Source organism: Saccopteryx bilineata, chromosome 5 (genome assembly GCF_036850765.1).
Source record: "Saccopteryx bilineata isolate mSacBil1 chromosome 5, mSacBil1_pri_phased_curated, whole genome shotgun sequence".
Lineage (NCBI taxonomy): Eukaryota > Metazoa > Chordata > Mammalia > Chiroptera > Emballonuridae > Saccopteryx > Saccopteryx bilineata.
The window spans coordinates 206,886,393-206,903,703 of record NC_089494.1 but is presented as its reverse complement, the minus strand read 5'-3'; the positions used below and the strand labels follow the sequence as shown (position 1 = coordinate 206,903,703).

General features: G+C 42.4%; 1 protein-coding gene across 7 annotated transcripts in view; it reads left to right on the top strand.

Annotated features, from left to right (window-relative positions):
* The window catches only part of SHROOM3 (shroom family member 3), a 323,146-nt gene that overhangs the window by 285,081 nt on the left and 20,754 nt on the right, over positions 1–17,311 (top strand). For 6 of the 7 annotated variants that reach the window (XM_066233274.1, XM_066233277.1, XM_066233279.1 and 3 more), the window contains 3 exons: positions 2,373–2,446; positions 13,786–14,682; positions 15,918–16,397. In XM_066233274.1, the coding sequence (XP_066089371.1) occupies positions 2,373–2,446; positions 13,786–14,682; positions 15,918–16,397 (1,451 nt within the window). The remainder of the gene's footprint in view (positions 1–2,372; positions 2,447–13,785; positions 14,683–15,917; positions 16,398–17,311) is intronic. The other variant, XM_066233275.1, reaches the window with a different exon arrangement.

The window sequence follows — 17,311 nt, the reverse complement described above, 5'->3', positions numbered from 1 at the left end:
GAGCATCAACCTGGTGGGTGACTGTGCCAGGTTTGATTCTAGTCAGGGCACACAGGAGAAGCAACCATCTGCTTCTCTACCCTTCCCCCTCCCCACCTTCTCTCTCTTCCTCTCCTGCAGCCATGGCTCGTTTGGAGCAAGTTGGTCCTGGGCTCTATGGCCTCACCTCAGGCACTAAAATAGGTTGGTTGCCAAGCAATGGAGCAGTGGCCCCAGATGAGCAGAGCATTGCCCGGTAGGCAGCTTGCATGGTGAAAATCCTGATCAGACCACATGCAGGAGTCTGTCTCTGCCTCCCCTTCTCTCACTGAATTTAAAAAATAAAAAAAATTTAAAAATAAAATAAAAAATTTTTCAAATGGATTTCTAATTCATTTTAGCAGACACTTGAAACTGATATTCGCAAGTAGATGATTGTTGTTGTCTTCATATTTCATTGGTCACAGAGATGTTAGATTTCTAACTCAGAATCCTGGGATTCAACAGTCTTTAGGTCTGTATTTTTAAGTATGCTATACCTAATGAAGAATAAAAACTGGTAAGTCAGTCATCAGAAGTCAGAGATAATTAACAAAAACAAACTGACATTTAGCAAGTATCTATTGGTATAACTCTTCACCTGGTATTTCTTTCATAGTTACTGCTTTTCTCAAAATTGCCCTGTAAGTACTGTATACTTCTTACCAGTGCATAGGAAATCAAGTCTTTGAGAGTGAACGTATGCCTAATCAAAGCAAGTAAATAGAACATGAATTTATCACCATTTTGCTTTTACTAGGTTGGGAAGGCATTTTCCTTCTGTCCAAGTGGCACTTTGACTGACAGAAGATTTAGAGAGTTCTCTCAATAGCCTATTACTGGGTCTAACTTCATTTATTTTATACACACACATAAATATTAACTTAAGCTCATACTGTAATTCAAAGGAAATAACAGAATGGGAAAATATGTTTAGAAGTTATTCTGGGTTAGGAGCTTAAAGGAGTCTGAGAGGCTTTCCCAGCTGCACATTCATACCAACAGGGTACAGGGGGGGAAAGAGTTGAAACGACTGTAAGATTCTGTGGAGAGCAGGAATTCCCATCCCCTAGAGTGACACTTGAGCAAACCAGAGGCATATGGAATTCCTTTCTCTCAAAGCACTGAGGTCCGATTGCATCCACTTCAGCTACCACTCAATTTGTTAAGATTCCAAATCAAGATCCTGTGTTTTCAAGAGCTCATGCTTTGAATCCTGGCTCCTGTACTTACGTCACTGTGTGGGTGGGTAAAATACTTAACCTTTCTGAGCTGCCATTACCTCTCCCCTCCCCACTGTCATAGATTCAACTACAGAAGAAATGGCACGTGCCTAACACAACTCTAGGCACATGATTTGCGGATTGTAAGGAATTAAGCAGAGTGTCTGGCACACAGTAGATGCCCAGTAAGGGATAGCAGCGATTCCTAGTAATATTTACGTGTTTGTTTCTTCCTTGTGCCTACTGCCTTTGGCTCTTTTATTGCTTTTAGTACCTGTACCACTGATGGGGGAAGAGGAGTGGAAAGCAGTTAGCTCTTTGGATGAATTAAGAGGTGAAATAATTGCTGAAAGTAAGTTTAGAGATAATGTATGGATTTAAGTTTTGCTTTCTACCTGTCTTCTAGTATAAGTAATTGAGAGTTAAATATTTTGTCATCAATAGCAGCACCATCTCCATCAGGGATTTATTCACATTAGCCAAATCTTACACTATCAAAAACTGAACTAGGACCCTTTCAGGAAACCAATAATATTCTATTAAAAAGAAAAAGAAACAAGTAATGACCACCCTGAAAAGTCCCAGAGATACTGGTGCTGCATGTGGGTGAAAGGTTTTCCCAAGAGAACATATTTCAACCCGATAACATGCCAGATTCATATCTTCTGGAACTACAACTCAGAACATTGGGTTTTTTTGTTTGTTTGGTTTTTGCTAAATTCCATACACTATCCTGTCATCTCTCTATTGCTTTTTCAAAAGGTTGGCCTTTGAATTAATTTTCATCACTCTGTTTCAAGGATAGCATTTGTTTTGAACCCTGGAGATAATTATCAACCTTCTCTTGCTTACAAAATGCCCTTGTTTGGAGAGGCACCTGGTGAGACAGACTGAGGCTGAAATCCTAGCTCGCTGCTGTGACCTTGGGAAGGTTAGCCTCTTTGGACCTGCTTCCTCCTCCGTGCAGTGGGATTAACAACACCTGGGGCTTAGAGGATGAAATGGGGTAGTATGGAAGAGTGCCCTCTGGGAGCCTGACAATAAATAGGTTTCCCATAACTGTTCTTCTTTCTACATCCACCCCCTTGGTAAATTTCTTGATAATAATGCTGTGGCTTTCTTGTGTTTCAGGATGTGCTTTTGGGGGAAAACAATGGCTTTGGTCTTGTGAAGGACCCATGTTACCTGGCTGGCCCTGGATCCAGGTAAGTGTGTGTATGTCTGGTGCCCTCTGCCTTGTGAATGCTGCTGGCGGTAAACATTTCTGTGCCTCTGCACAAGACTTTGAAATGTGATATTATGGTGTTCCAGGGTCATGTCCTGCCTTTTCCATTTGCCCAGGCCGTGGAGGACTTTTTTATGTACAGATGACTTTTTTCTAAGAATGACAGTTATTCAAAACAGGTTTTGAATGTGTGCAATTAAGGCAATGTTTGACTTCTACTAAGTTTGGCATCAAAATAGTTCAAGCTTATTATACACTCTTACACATGGGGCCTCTCTTGTGTGGCCAATCTCTTCCAGTTCTGTGTGCAAAGGACCAGGTCCTGTGACCAGAGCACTCAGAGAAGAATGAGCAGTTCGTGAACAGCTTCACAAAATGAGGCAAACTCAGAGGAGGCACCTGAGCTATTCACATGGAGCTGAATAATGAGGCATTCCAAAGAGAATTTCCTCTGAACCACATGCCTGTGCATAGTGTTAGTGCAGCTTCACAGGGCTATCTTCTTTGATCTGTTTACTGCTGGGAATATATTAAACCCTCACTACCACCTTCCATGTTTTTCAAGCCAAAATTTTAATGTATTGTGTTAACATGGATTCAAGTGTCCCACTCAATATAACACCCTCACCCTCTAATATCGTGCCCCTATTACACCCCTTTTGTCCCCCTCCCCTTGACTCCCTCCCCCCTCCCCTCTGGGATTTGCTATCCTGTTATCTGTATCTCTGTGTTATGTATATATAATTTCTCTAATCCCTTCACCTTCTCTGATCCTGTCCCCTCATCCCCCTTCCCTCTGAGAGCTGTCCCTCTGCTCCCTGTGGCCCAACCTCTGCCTCTATTCTGTTCCTCAGTTCACTGTGTTCATTAGATTCCACAGATAAGTGAGATCATATGGTATTTATCTTTCTCTGCCTGGCTTATTTCACTTGGCATAATAACCTGCAGGTCCATCTATGCCATCACAAAGGGTAAGACTTCCTTCTTTTTCACAGCTGCATAGTATTTCATTGTGTATATGTACCACAGCATTTTTATCCACTCGTTCACAGATGGACACTTGGGTTGTTTCCAGATTTTGGCTATTGTAAACAATGCAGCAATAAACATGGGTGTGCATGTCTTCTTTTGAATTAGTGTTTTGGGATTAGGATATATTCCTAAAAGTGGGATAGCTGGATCAAAAGGCAGTTCTATTTTTAATTTTTTCAGGAAATGCCATACTGTTTTCCATAGTGGCTACACAAGTCTGCATGCCCACTAGCAATGCAGGAGGGTTCCCTTTTCTCCACACCCTTGCCAGCACTTCTTATGTGTTGATTTGTTAATAAGCACCATTCTGACAAGTGTGAGGTGGTATCTCATTGTGGTTTTAATTTGCATTTCTCTGATGATTAGTGACACTGAACATTTTCATATGCCTATTGGCCATCTGTATATCCACTTTGGAGAAGTATCTATTCAATTCTTTTGCCTTTTTTTTCAGACAGAGAGTCAGAGAGAGGAATAAGATAGGGACAGACAGACAGGAACAGAGAGAGATGAGAAGCATCAATCATTAGTTTTTCGTTGAGCGTTACAACACCTTAGTTGTTCATTGATTGCTTTCTCATATGTGCCTTGACCACGGGCCTTCAGCAGACCAAGTAACCCCTTGCTCAAGCCAGCAATCTTGGGCTCAAGCTGGTGAGCTTTTGCTCAAACCAGAAGAGCCCGCGCTCAAGCTGGTGACCTTGGGGTCTCGAACCTGGGTCTTCCGCATCCCAGGCCGACGCTTTATCCACTGCACCACCACCTCGTAAGGCTCTTTTGCCCATTTTTAATTGGATTGTTTATGTTCCTGATGTTGAGTTTTAGAAGCTCTTTATAAATTTTGGTTATTAACCTCTTATCAGACATATTGGTGAATATGTTCTCCCATTGAGTGGAATGTCTTTTTATTTTGTTAATGGTGTCTTTTGTTGTGCAAAAGCTTTTTAGTTTGATATAGTCTCATTTGTTTATTTTGTCCATTATTTCACTTAGCCATGGAGATATATTGGCAAAAACACTGCTATGAGAGATATCATAGTTTATTTTTTGCCTATTTTTCTTCTAAGATTTTTATGGTTTTGCAACTTACATTTAAATCTTATTCATTTTGAGTTTATTTTTGTGAATGTTATAAGTTGGTGGTCTAGTTTCATTTTTTTGCATGTATCTGTCCAATTTTCCCAACACCATTTATTAAAGAGGCTATCTTTACACCATTTTATACTCTTGCCCCCTTTGTCAAATAACAATTGATCATAAAGGCGTGGGTTTATTTCTGATATGAAGAAATGTGATATCTCCCACTTTGTTCTTCATTTTCAAGATTGCTGAAGCTATTTGGGTTCTTTTTGATTCCATATAAATTTTTGGAATATTTGTTCCAGAAGTATGCCATTGGTACTTTAACAGGAGTTTCATTGAATTAAATCCATAGATTGCTTTGGGTAGTATAAACATTTTAGTGATGTTTATTCTTCCTGTTCATGAACATGGTATATGCTTCCATTTGTTTGTATCTTCCTTGATTTCTTTTTTCAATGTCTTATAATTTTCTGAGTACAAGTCTTTTACCTCCTTGGTTAAATTTATTTCTAGTTACTTAAATTTTTTTGTTGCAGTAGTCAAGGGAATTGTTTCCTTAATTTCTTTTTCAGACAGTTTATTGTTGGTGTATAAAAATGCCACTGTTTTCTGAATGTTAATTTTATATCCGTCCACCTTGCCGAATTCATTTATCAGGTCTAGTAGTTTTTTTGATAGACTTGAGGGTTTTCTATGTACAGTATCATGTCATCAGCAAATAAGGGACAGTTTTATTTCTTCTTTTCCAATTGGATGTCTTTTATTTCTTCTTCTTGTCTGATTGCTATGGCTAGGACTTCCAGAACTATATTGAATGAGAATGGTAAAAGGGGGCACCCCTGTCTTGTTCCTGATCTTAAGGGAATTGCTTGTAATTTTTGCCCATGATGTTGGCTGTGGGTTTGTCATAGATGGCCTTTATTATGTTGAGGTATATTCCCTGTATTCCCACTTTGCTCAGTTTTGATCATAAATCAGTGCTGGATTTTGTCAAATACTTTTTCTCCATCTATTGGTATAATCATGTGATTTTCATCCTTCATTTTGTTTATTTGATGAATCACATTTATTGACTTGAGAATATTGTACCAGCCTTGCTTCCCTGGAATCCCACTTGATCATGATATAGGATCTTTTTAATGTATTACTGGTTCCAGTCTGCTAATATTTTGTTGAGAATTTTAGCATCTATGTTCATCATGGATATTGGTCTATAGTTTTCTTTCTTTGTAATGTTTTTACCTGGTTTTGGAATAAGGATAATGCTTTTCTCATAAAATGAGCTTGGAAGTTTTCCCTCCTCTTGAAATTTTTAGAATAGCTTGAGAAGGATAGGTGTTAGTTCTTCTTTGAATATTTGATAAAGTTCACCTGTGAAGCCATCCAGTTCAGAACTTTTGTTTGCTGGGAGTGTTTTGATAACTGTTTCAATTTCATTTGTTGTAATCAGTCTGTTTAGGTTTTCTGATTCTTTCAGATTGAGTTTTAGAGGATTGTATGTTTCTAGGAATTTATCCATTTCACCTAGGTTGTCCAATTTTTTGGCATATAGATCTTTATGGTATTTTCTTACAATCCTTTGTATTTTTTTCCTTTGTATCAGTTGTTACTTTTTCGCTTCCATTTCTGATTTTATTTATTTGAGTCCTCTCTCTTTTTTTCTTAATGAATCTGGTTAAAGGTTCATCAATATTGTTTACCTTTTCAAAGAACCAGCTGTTGGTTTCATTGATCTTTTCCATTGTTTTTTTTTTGTTTTTTTTTTTGCCTCTGTCATTTATTTACACTTCGATCTTTATTATTTCCTTCTCTCTACTTCCTCTGGGCTTTATTTGTTGTTATTTTTCTAGTTCTTTTAGGTGCAGGGTTAGGTTGTTGATTTTAGCTTTTTCTTGCTTCTTAAGGTGTGCCTGTAGTGCTATGAACTTCCCTCTCAGGACTGCTTTTGCTGTGTGCCATAGATTCGGGGTTGTTGTACTTTCATTTTCATTTATTTCAAAGAAATTTTTTATTTCTTCTTTGATCTCATTATTAGCCCATTTGTTATATAACAACATGCTATTTAATGTTTTTGAATGTTTTTCAGTTTTTCTGTTGTAGTTGATTTCTAATTTCATGCAGTTGTGATCAGAAAAGATACTTCTTGATATGATTTCAGTCTTCTTAAATTTGTTGAGACTTATTTTGTGTCCTAATATGTGGCCTATCCTAGAGAATGTACAATGAGCACTTGAAAAGAATGTATATTCTTCTGATTTGGGGTAAAATGTTCTGAAGATACAAATAAATCCAGTTGATATAGTGTGTCATTTAAGGCCGCTGTTTCTTTGTTCATTTTCTGTCTGGAGGATCTCTGCACTGATGTTAGTGGGGTATTAAAATCCCCTACTATTATGGTATTTGTAAGGTCGGTGGATAATGGGGGATGGTCACGTGGGGAACTCAGACCCGCCCACAACCAAGCGCGCCAAAAGCAGGCTTCACAGGAACCGTTTGGAAAAAAGCCATCGTCTGCCAGCCAGTGGGATTTCACCACGTCATGTTAGCTCCACTTCCCTAGAGGGACCCTTTAAATATCTCCCACATGGTTTAATCTTTGCAACTTCCCTCCATCTTTCTTTCCTCGGGGCCAGGGAACCTTGCCGGGCGGGATGCGCACTCTGTACTGAATAAAGCCATTTGCTATTCCACACTTGTGGCTCTGGCCCATTCCTTCCTTCTCGGCGGGGAAAAATACCTTACAGTATTGCTGTCGATCTTGCCCTTTATGTTCATCAAAATCTGCTTCCTATATTTAGGTGCTCGTATATTAGGCAGACAGATATTTACAATGGTTATATCCTGTTGGTTTGCTCCCTTTATCGTTATGTAATGACCTTCTTTGTCCCTTATGCAGCCTTTGTTTTGTTTTGTTTTGTTTTGTTTTTCACAGAGACAGAGAGTCAGAGAGAGGGATAGACAGGGACAGACAGATGGGAACGGAGAGATGAGAAGCATCAATCATTAGTTTTTCATTGCACGTTGCAACACCTTAATTGTTCATTGATTGCTTTTTCATACATATGTGCCTTGACTATGGGCCTTCAGCAGACCGAGTAACCCCTTGCTGGAGCCAGCGACCTTGAGCTCAAGCTGGTAGGCTTTTGCTCAAACCAAATGAGCCCTCGCTCAAGCTGGCGACCTTGGGGTCTCAAACCTGGGTCTTCCGCATGCCAGTCCAACACTCTATCCACTGCGCCACCGCCTGGTCAGGCTGCAGCCTTTGTTTTAAAGGCTATTTTGTCAGATATAAGTATTGTTACCCCAGATTTTTTTTCTTTTCCATTTGCATGAAATACTTTTTTTCAACCTTTTCACTTTTAATCTATGTGTGTCTTTTGTTCTGAGTTGGGTATCCTGTAGACAGCATATGTATGGGTCCTGTTTTCTTATCCATGTATCTATCCTGTGTCTTTTGATTGGAGCATTTAATCCATTTATATTTAAGGTTATTATTGATATGTACTTATTTATTGCCATTTTATTCTTTAAACCTACAGTCTTCTTTCTCTTGATTTCTTTTTTTCTTTGCTCTTTTTATAGTAGGCCCCTTACCATTTCTTGCAGTACTGATTTGGTTGTAATGAATTCCTTGAGTCTTTTTTTGTCTGGGAAGCTTTTTTATATCTCCTTCGATTTTAAATGATAGCCTTGCTGGATAAAGTAGTCTTGATTGTCAGTTCTTATTTTGCATCACTTTGAATATTTCTTGCCAGTTCCTTCTGGCCTCAAGTGTATCTGTTGAGAAGTTGGATGTCATCCTTATGGGGGCTTCTTTATAGGTAATTAACTGATTTTCTCTTGCTGCTTTTAGTATTCTTCTTTGTCTCTTAACTTTGGCATTTTAATTATGATATATCTTTTTTTTTTTTTTTTTTTCATTTTTCTGAAGCTGGAAACAGGGAGAGACAGTCAGACAGACTCCCGCATGCTCCCCACCGGGATCCACCCGGCACGCCCACCAGGGGCGACGCTCTGCCCACCAGGGGGCGATGCTCTGCCCATCCTGGGCGTCGCCATGTTGCGACCAGAGCCACTCTAGCACCTGAGGCAGAGGCCACAGAGCCATCCCCAGCGCCCAGGCCATCTCTGCTCCAATGGAGCCTTGGCTGCGGGAGGGGAAGAGAGAGACAGAGAGGAAAGCGCGGCGGAGGGGTGGAGAAGCAAATGGGCGCTTCTCCTGTGTGCCCTGGCCAGGAATCGAACCCGGGTCCTCCGCACGCTAGGCCGACACTCTACCGCTGAGCCAACCGGCCAGGGCTGATATATCTTGATGTAGGCCTCCTTGGGTTCATCTTTAATGGGACTCTCTGTGCTTATTGAACTTGTGTGACTTTTTTCTTCATTAATTTAGGGAAATTTTCAGCTATGATTTCTTCAAATAGGTTCTCTATCCATTGTTTGTTCTCTTCTCCTTCAGAAACCCCTATGATGCAGATGTTGTTTCTCTTTCATGTTGTCACAGAGGTCTTTTAGAGTTTCCTCAGTCTTTTTGAGCCTCTTTGTTTTTCACTGCTCTGCTTCTGTGCTTACATTTATCTTCTTTAAATTGCTGATTCAGTCCTCTGCTTCATTCAGTCTGCTGTTGATTCCTTCTAGTGTAATCTTCATTTCTGATATTGTATTTGTCATTTCTGACTGGTTCTTTTTTATGATTTCAATGTCCTTTTTGATGCTTGCAGTCTCTTATTTAAGTTCTCTTTGTAACCATCCATTGTTGCTCTAAGATCCTTGAGAATCCTAATAATTATTTTAAACTCTGCATCTGGTAGTTTGGTTTCTTCCATTTCATCTAGTTCTTTTTCTGGGGATTTCTCCTGTTCATTTGGGTCATATTTCTTTGTCTGCTCATTTTGTCTGTGTATTAGGTAGCACTGTCTGACTTTGGAATTTGTTGCAGTGTCTTTATGAGGAAAATGAGCTCAGTGGTACTGACCTTTAGGCCACCTGAGTTCATTGCTCTAGGAATGCTTTTTGAGAGTATGTGTGTATTGAATGAAGTTGACCCTTTTGTGGATGCGGTTATCCCTTCAGGCTGGCTGGCTTTAAGGGTTAACCTTGATCATGTATATCACTGTGCAGTGTCTGTCCTATAGGTCATATTTATCCTCCACACTGTCTGGTGCCTGCTGGATTCCTTCTTTGGGCTTGCTGCTTGTGTAGCTCGCTGAGTCTAGGGTTGGTGCTGTCTGCCACCTACTACTGGTTGTGTTGGTTCTGGATCTTCTTGGTTTGCCACTAGCCGTTGTTTGTAACCTGCCATGGGCTACTGTCTGGAGCTACTGCTCTGTTCACTGTTTGTGTTTTCTGTGCCTGAGTAGTATGGGAGGGGCCAACTTGTGTATAAGGACCAGCTTCCTCCTGCTTAGAGAAGACAGCAGCTCCATAAAAGCCCCAAGCTCTGTAAGATTTGCATCCACTTACCAAATGCTTCACCTCCTATTGTAGCTGTGTGGTCTTCCCACAGAGTCTTCAGTCATGATGGCTTTTTCGGTGATTCTTGTTTAAGACTCCTCCAGTTCTCTAATTTTTTTTATATTTCATTCAATTATTGTTTCCCTCTTTTTCTTTATTCACCTTTTCAATAGTTTAACCTAATACTGTCACTTAGAAGCAGCCAGTGTGATCAGGAAGTGGGTGTTCAGTTACTTCCTTTTCTGCCAAGAGCATCCTTCCTCAGTTAGATGCTGTCACTCCTGTAGTGGGGCCTCGAGTAGGGAATGTATTCAAGGTGAGGCTGAGGACTTTGGCTAGTTTAGGTGCGTTAATTAAAAGCTAGAGACAAAGGCCAACTATCAGTGATAGAGCACTGTCTAAAGAGAGCTGGTCTGAAATCAAAGGTGGTGAAACTAAACCACAACAAATCAAACAGCTTGATTACAAAAAGGACTTGAGTAGACATTTCTCCAAAGATGGTAGTCAGATGGCCAACAAGCATATAAAAAGATGCTCCACATCACTAATCATCAGGAAAATACAAATCAAAACCACAATGAGATACCACCTTATACACATTAGTATTCATAAGATAACTATTATTTTTTTTAAAAAAAAAGCATAACAGAACAAGTGTTGGTGAGGATATAGAGCAGCGGTTCTCAACCTGTGGGTTGTGACCCCGGCGGGGTCGCCTAAAGCCATCGGAAAATACATAATGCATATCAGGTATTTACATTCCAAATCATAACTGTAGCAAAATTACAGTTATGAAGTAGCCACCAAAGTTATTTTTTGGTTTGGGGTCACCGCAACATGAGGAACTGTATTGCGGGGTCACGGCATTAGAAAAGTTGAGAACCACTGATATAGAGTAATTGAAACACTCGTGCACTGTTGGGATTCCAGAATGCTCTCACTGCTATGAAAAACAGTATGAAGACTTCTCAAAAATTAAAACTAAAAATAAATCTACCAGATGACTCAGCATTACCACTTCTGAATATTTATCCAAGAATTGAAATCAGTGCCTTCAAGAGAGATTTTCATAACCATGTTTATAGCAGCATTATTCACAATAGCAAAGAAGTAGAAGCAACCCAAATGTTCATCAATGGAAGAATAACTAAACAAAATGTGGTGTGGGCCCTGGCTAGTTGGCTCAGTGGTAAAGCAGTGCCCTGGCATTTGGATATCCCAGGTTCAATTCTTGATCAGGGCACACAAGATAAGCGCCCATCTGCTTCTCCACCCCTCCCTGTCTTCACCCCTCCCCCTCATACTTCTCTCTTTCTCTCTTCTCCTCCCCCCCCCCCCCCCCCCCCCCGCAGCCATGGCTCGATTAGAGCAAGTTGGCCCCAGGTGCTGAGGATGGCTCCATGGCCTCCACCTCAGGTGCTAAAAAAATGGCTCCATGTGCAATGGAGCAAGGGCCCCAGCTGGGCAAAGCATTACCCCCTAGTGGGCTTGCCAAGTGGATCCCAGTGAAAGTCTGTCTCTCCCTCCCCTCCTCTCAGTAAATTATAAAAAAATAAAAATGTGGTCTGTACATACAGTGGAGTATTATTCAGCCTTAAAAAGGAAGTAAATACTTACACATGCTACAGCGTGGATGAACATTGAGGCTATTATGTTAAATGGAATAAACCCTTCACAAGAAGACATACTCTGATTCCACTTATATGAGGTAGCTAAAGCAGTCAAATCTGTAGAAACAGAAAGTAGAATGGTGGTTGACAGGGCTAGAGGGGGCACAGGAGAAGTTGTTCCTTACTAGGTACAGAGTCACAGATTTGCGAGATGAAAACGTTCTGGAGATCTGTTTTGCAACGACATGACTATACTTAACACTACTGAACTGAACACTTTAAAATGGTTAATTTTAAATTTTATGTTATGTGTTTTTTTACTACATAAAGAAAAAAACACAGTAGACTATGAAAGAAAAAATAAAGAGTAATTGCTCTCAAACTCCATTCTTGAATATTAGGATTCCTGGATACATATCAACCGATGCTTGCCTCCAACACTCTTATTATAAAGGAGACTCAAATAAAATCTTTTTTTATCCTATTTTTTTTGTTCTTGAAAAAAATACAGGATCACCAACAAAAAGAAGCATTCTCAATCAAGCTAAGCAAGCATTAACTCAAATATTATCGTCAAACATACATAGTTTTATAAGAGTTCCTGTAAACTAAGACTAAACAAACTAAAATAGTATATCAAGGTTTACTGGGCTGGATCTTAAAGGATAAGTTCTATATACTCTTTATTTTATGCTTTAGTGATGTCTTCCTTACAAAGCCTCAAGATACAGAGTAAGTTCATTAGAACATCAGATTCCAGATTACTCCATGTCCTATTGGAGTATGCTAAGTTTAAAAGTAGTTTATATTGTACAGTTTAAAGAGCAGTTGGGCAGAAGAGATATTATTTCTTCAACAGACATTTTACTAAGAAGTACTTTGTGCCAGCGATGCCGAATGAATAGGACATGGGAGTACAGAGCGCTCCCAGCCAGTGTCCTGCCTCTTGACTTCTGGTATCCCCATGTGGGAACCCAATAAGCAGAGTAACCAATCCCAGATGTTGGAAGGGTCCTGGTAAAAACAAACAAAACCATGTCTAGGTGAAAAGGATCTGTGATAGAAGGGAAGAGGTTGCCCCTGTGAGTGAGAGAGAGAAAGAGATGAGCTTCTTTTTCAACTATCTGCATTTATAATAAAGAAAGAGAGCAGCATGGGAAGGGCTGACTTGGGCTTTGCCATCTTCTCCTCCAGTGTGTCGCATTCTTCCTGCCAGCAGGCCCTTGGACAGTTTTGTGGCAGGCTGTGCTGGGCCTCAGGCTTGGGGCTGAGCCATGCTTCCCGAGACTCGGATCTGCAGACTGAGAAGTGCCATCTGCTCTCCAGATTCACTGGCGTACTAGTCAGGAATTCACACATTCTGCTGGTTTGCCGGAGATAGCTTTTATCCTCACATCAACCCTTGCAACCGCAGACAGGCATACTACCTACTCCTGTCTTTGTTTTGTTCTCCTTCTCTCCTTTAGAACACGATAACAAAATTTTTTGGAAATTGTTGGAGTTTTCCTTTGGAGCCTAGATAGGGGCCGTTTATATCACCATACACCTTGTGTGTTCTTTTATTGTCCATCTCTTGTCCACTGGTAACTACTAATTTGCTCCTTAGGTGAGACTCTCCCCCTCCTTTTTAACATTCCATATGAAGAAATGAAAACACTAGGAGACTAAGAGAGAGTTGTAAATAAAACCTTCAAATTCAGTAGTCCGCAGCTGATGCTTTCCAAATGCACCTCCCAGCAGGATCGCCCTGGGGGAAAACGGGCAGCCTTCTCTCCCCCTAGAGTGGGGGGGGGGGAGGGATGGGGGGTAGAGCTGCTTCCAGTAGTTTCCTAGTAGGAGCTGAAGAAATGCACCTCCGTATTTCTTTCTTTTTATAGCCTGTCCTCAAAAGCTGCCTTATGTGATTGGTGGGGGCAGTGAGAAAAAGCTAATAAAAGTGAATGCCATGTGACATTTTCTTGAAGGAGGTTATGCCTGTCTGGTATTTTATTTAAAGTCGGTTCTTTGTATGAGCAGTTGGTGGGGGAGGGAGAGTATGCAGCTTTTCTGAGGTTCCTTCCCCCTCGTAAATGCTTTTCCCATCAGTGCAATGAGCCCCTTCCTTCAGAGCTGTGATGCATGTGCTTCTCCCCTGCTCCAGGTCACTCAGCTGTTCAGAAAGAGTTGGAGAGGAGAAGCTCTTGCTCACACACCACCCCAGCCCTCGCTGGGGTGGCTCAGGCTGCAAAGCAGTTGGTGCCTCAGTTCCCAGCGAATGTCCTGGACTGCTGGACCATCAGAGGCAGGCCAGCAGAATGCCTGGCCCCAGGCCACTGCCCACAGGAATGCAAGGACATCTCACAGACACCAGGGCTGCACCACTGACCGCACTCAGCTCAGCTCTGCCTTCCCCTGTCCCCTCCAACTACTGTTCACAGGCTGCCAGCTATCAGCCGACCGGGAGGGACAGTCAGACAGGGCAGCAGCTTCTTCCGCCCTACACCCCGGCGGTGACTCACAGAAGCAACGGTCACAGCCTGGCCCAGCCTCCCAGTCCTAGAGGCCATGAGCCCCACAGCCCGGAGCATGGGGTAGAAGAGGGGCTGAGGAAGCGGCCACCCCCGCTTCGGGTGAAGTGGGCCCACGCCATCAAAGAGAACAGCCTCCCTGAGGAATCTTCCTTGCCCGAGTTTGCAAAACTGAAGCACTATGAAAAACAGCAAAGTAATCTTCCAAGTTCAAGCAGCACTTCAGACCCAGACACACCTCTTGGGGTCCTAAGCACTCCAGGGAAGATTTCCCTCCGAATATCTGAGTCAGTCCTACAGGCCTCCCCACCACCTCGGGAGGACTATGATGATGAAGTGTTTGTGAAGGACTTGCACGCCACTGCCACTTCCAGCCCTACATTTGAAGTTCTTCCCCCACCCCCGCCCCCTCCCCCTCCCCCAAGCCAGGAGGGCCTGGGGAAGAGCTGGGATGACTTTCCTCCACCTCCTCCCCAAGCTCTGTATGAGGCGCAGCTGCACTGCGAGGATCACAAGGAGCTGTGTCCCAGGTGAGAGGGGGTGGGCAGTGGCAGCCCTTCGCGGAGGAGGAAAGGGTTTCCCTCACTAAGGAGAGCTGTTTCCACTCCAGACTTCCCAGACCCTCCTTCTGTTGGCCATAGGAGGTCTTTTATGCAAGCTCAGCTCTCGAAACTGGCCCTTGTTTCATTTGTCTGCCTTGAGTGGTGGTTATACTAGTAGTCACTGGGCAGCAAGGAGTGAGTAGTGACAATGAGAGCCAAACCCCGAGAGACATGGTTCACTTCTGTGGACCTGGTAAGTTCAGAGAGTTCAAATAAAGAGCATCCCTCTTTCCTGCCCAAGTTTTGAATCACTTAAGGAATAAGAGAGGGAAAAGAGGAAGATATATAAAAGACAAAGATATCACTTGTGTTTCTGACAGAGCTGACACTGGAAAATATGGCTCCCATGTGAGTATTAAGTGGGCCTCCTGATACTGAACCCCAAAATTAGGTTTACCTGCCTATTCACAAGCCATGTTAGACAGTCACAACACATATATCATACACACAGGCACGTGCACACACACATATGGAGAGAGAACACAAGAGAACGCTCAGAGGCAGCCTTACTCTTCAGAGGGAAGAGCTGGACTAGGAACGGGCTGTGGTGAGCTCTGTCTCCAGAGGCATTCCATGTCCATAGGAAGGAATAAAAAGTAGGGCTAAAGGTCAGTAATGATTAGGGAAAGCATATTCTTGGAAGCCAGAAGGATGGGGAAGAAGCATTTCCCAATAAATAACTCCTAAGGACAAGTGATCTTTCACAACACACATACACACACACACACACACACACATACACACACACACACATACACACACACACACACACACATACACACACACACTGCCTGTTATCACCTTTGTGGTAACTCCCTCTAAATACCAGAGTGATTTACCACTACCCTGTGTTCACCTTGACCCTTCAGAAAGCTCTGGAATCTGAGAGCAACAGTCACCAAAACTGAATTCCTACTTGACTCATCCCCTTTAAAAAGTCACACAACCTCCCTATAACCAACTAGTGGGCTCAGCTGATGGCCCTTTAGGACGCTGCAGTTTCAGAGGAGTAACAACCTCAGAACTATCTCACCCTACTGCTGACATGAGAAGCTAGGACCTGGTGGTGAAAACTCATCCCTCCTCTCGTCTTCACCCTTCTAGTGACCCTTTTCTTACCACTCTTTTTTTTTTTTTTTTTTTTTTTTTTTAAATATCCCCAGTAGCTCCAGCAAATCTGCCAACATGACAGTTGCCAAGGAAAGGCCCATGCCTGGTGCATCCCATGTGGCTGGTAGTCAGATACTGGCTTCCAGATCCCAAACTTCTGTCAGAAGTTCAAAGGCCAGCGAGACCAGCCCGCCCTCCACGACGGGCGCTCTGCCCCAACTTGCCGGCTCTCCTCCCATTCTGACCCAAGGCCTCATCCACAACCCAGTCAGTGGGAGTTGGGGTTTAGACAAGAGTGTCAGTTCTAGTCCTCAGAAGACTTCAGAAGACATCAGAACAGAGGCTTTGGCCAAGGAAATTGTCCATCAAGACAAATCTCTGGCAGATATTTTGGACCCAGACTCCAGAATGAAAACAACTATGGACCTGATGGAAGGTTTGTTTCCTCGAGATGTGAACTTGTTGCAGGAAAACAGCATAAAGAGGAAGGCCATGCAGAGAACTGTCAGCTCCCCAGGATGTGACAGCAAGAGGTAAGTCCCTGATAATGTCCCCACACCAACTTACAAATGAGCTCCCTCCATGGGGTGATATGATCATTGCTGGCTTCTAAAGATCCTAACCCAAAGGTGACCTTCCAGGTCAGCCTTGGGGAAATGGCTCTGAGGAGTAGGATGTGGGACAAACTGACCTTGAGTTACCAGGCACGTGCCCAACAACAAAAATAATAGTAACAATAATAATTGCCCTTCATACTTATTTTGTTCATGTTCTGTGTCACATATTGCATTAATTTCTCTATGTAAACATTACCTTGTTTAATCTTCACAAGAACCTTCTGAGATAGCCACCAGTTTTATCTACATTTTACAAGCAAGGAGACGAGCACAGGGCATTAAGTCCACGCCCAGCTGCAGCCATAGAACACACACATGATGGCATCTGTGTTTGAAGCGGCACCGGGGCTGTGCCTGCTCTCCGGGGGTTGTACAGTGCCCCCACTCAGCAAGCACGCACCCTCCCATTCTCCACCAGTTACCCTTACACAGGGCCCCACAGGGTCACTGCTGAGAGAGGAAATAGCAGTTGTGAGCTGGACAGAGACTCGCCCAAGTGAGCTGAAAGTGGTCTTTGTATACAAAGGATGAGAGCCTGAAGGCAGATTTATTCACTACAGCAGGGGTCCCCAAACTTTTTACACAGGGGGCCAGTTCACTGTCCCTCAGACTGTTGGAGGGCCGGACTATAAAAAAAACTGAACAAATCCCTATGCACACTGCACATGTCTTATTTTAAAGTAAAAAAACAAAACGGGAACAAATAATATTTAAAATAAAGAACAAGTGAATTTAAATCAACAAACTGACCAGTATTTCAATGGGAACTATGGGCCTGCTTTTGGCTAATGAGATGGTCAATGTGCTCCTCTCACTGACAACCAATGAAA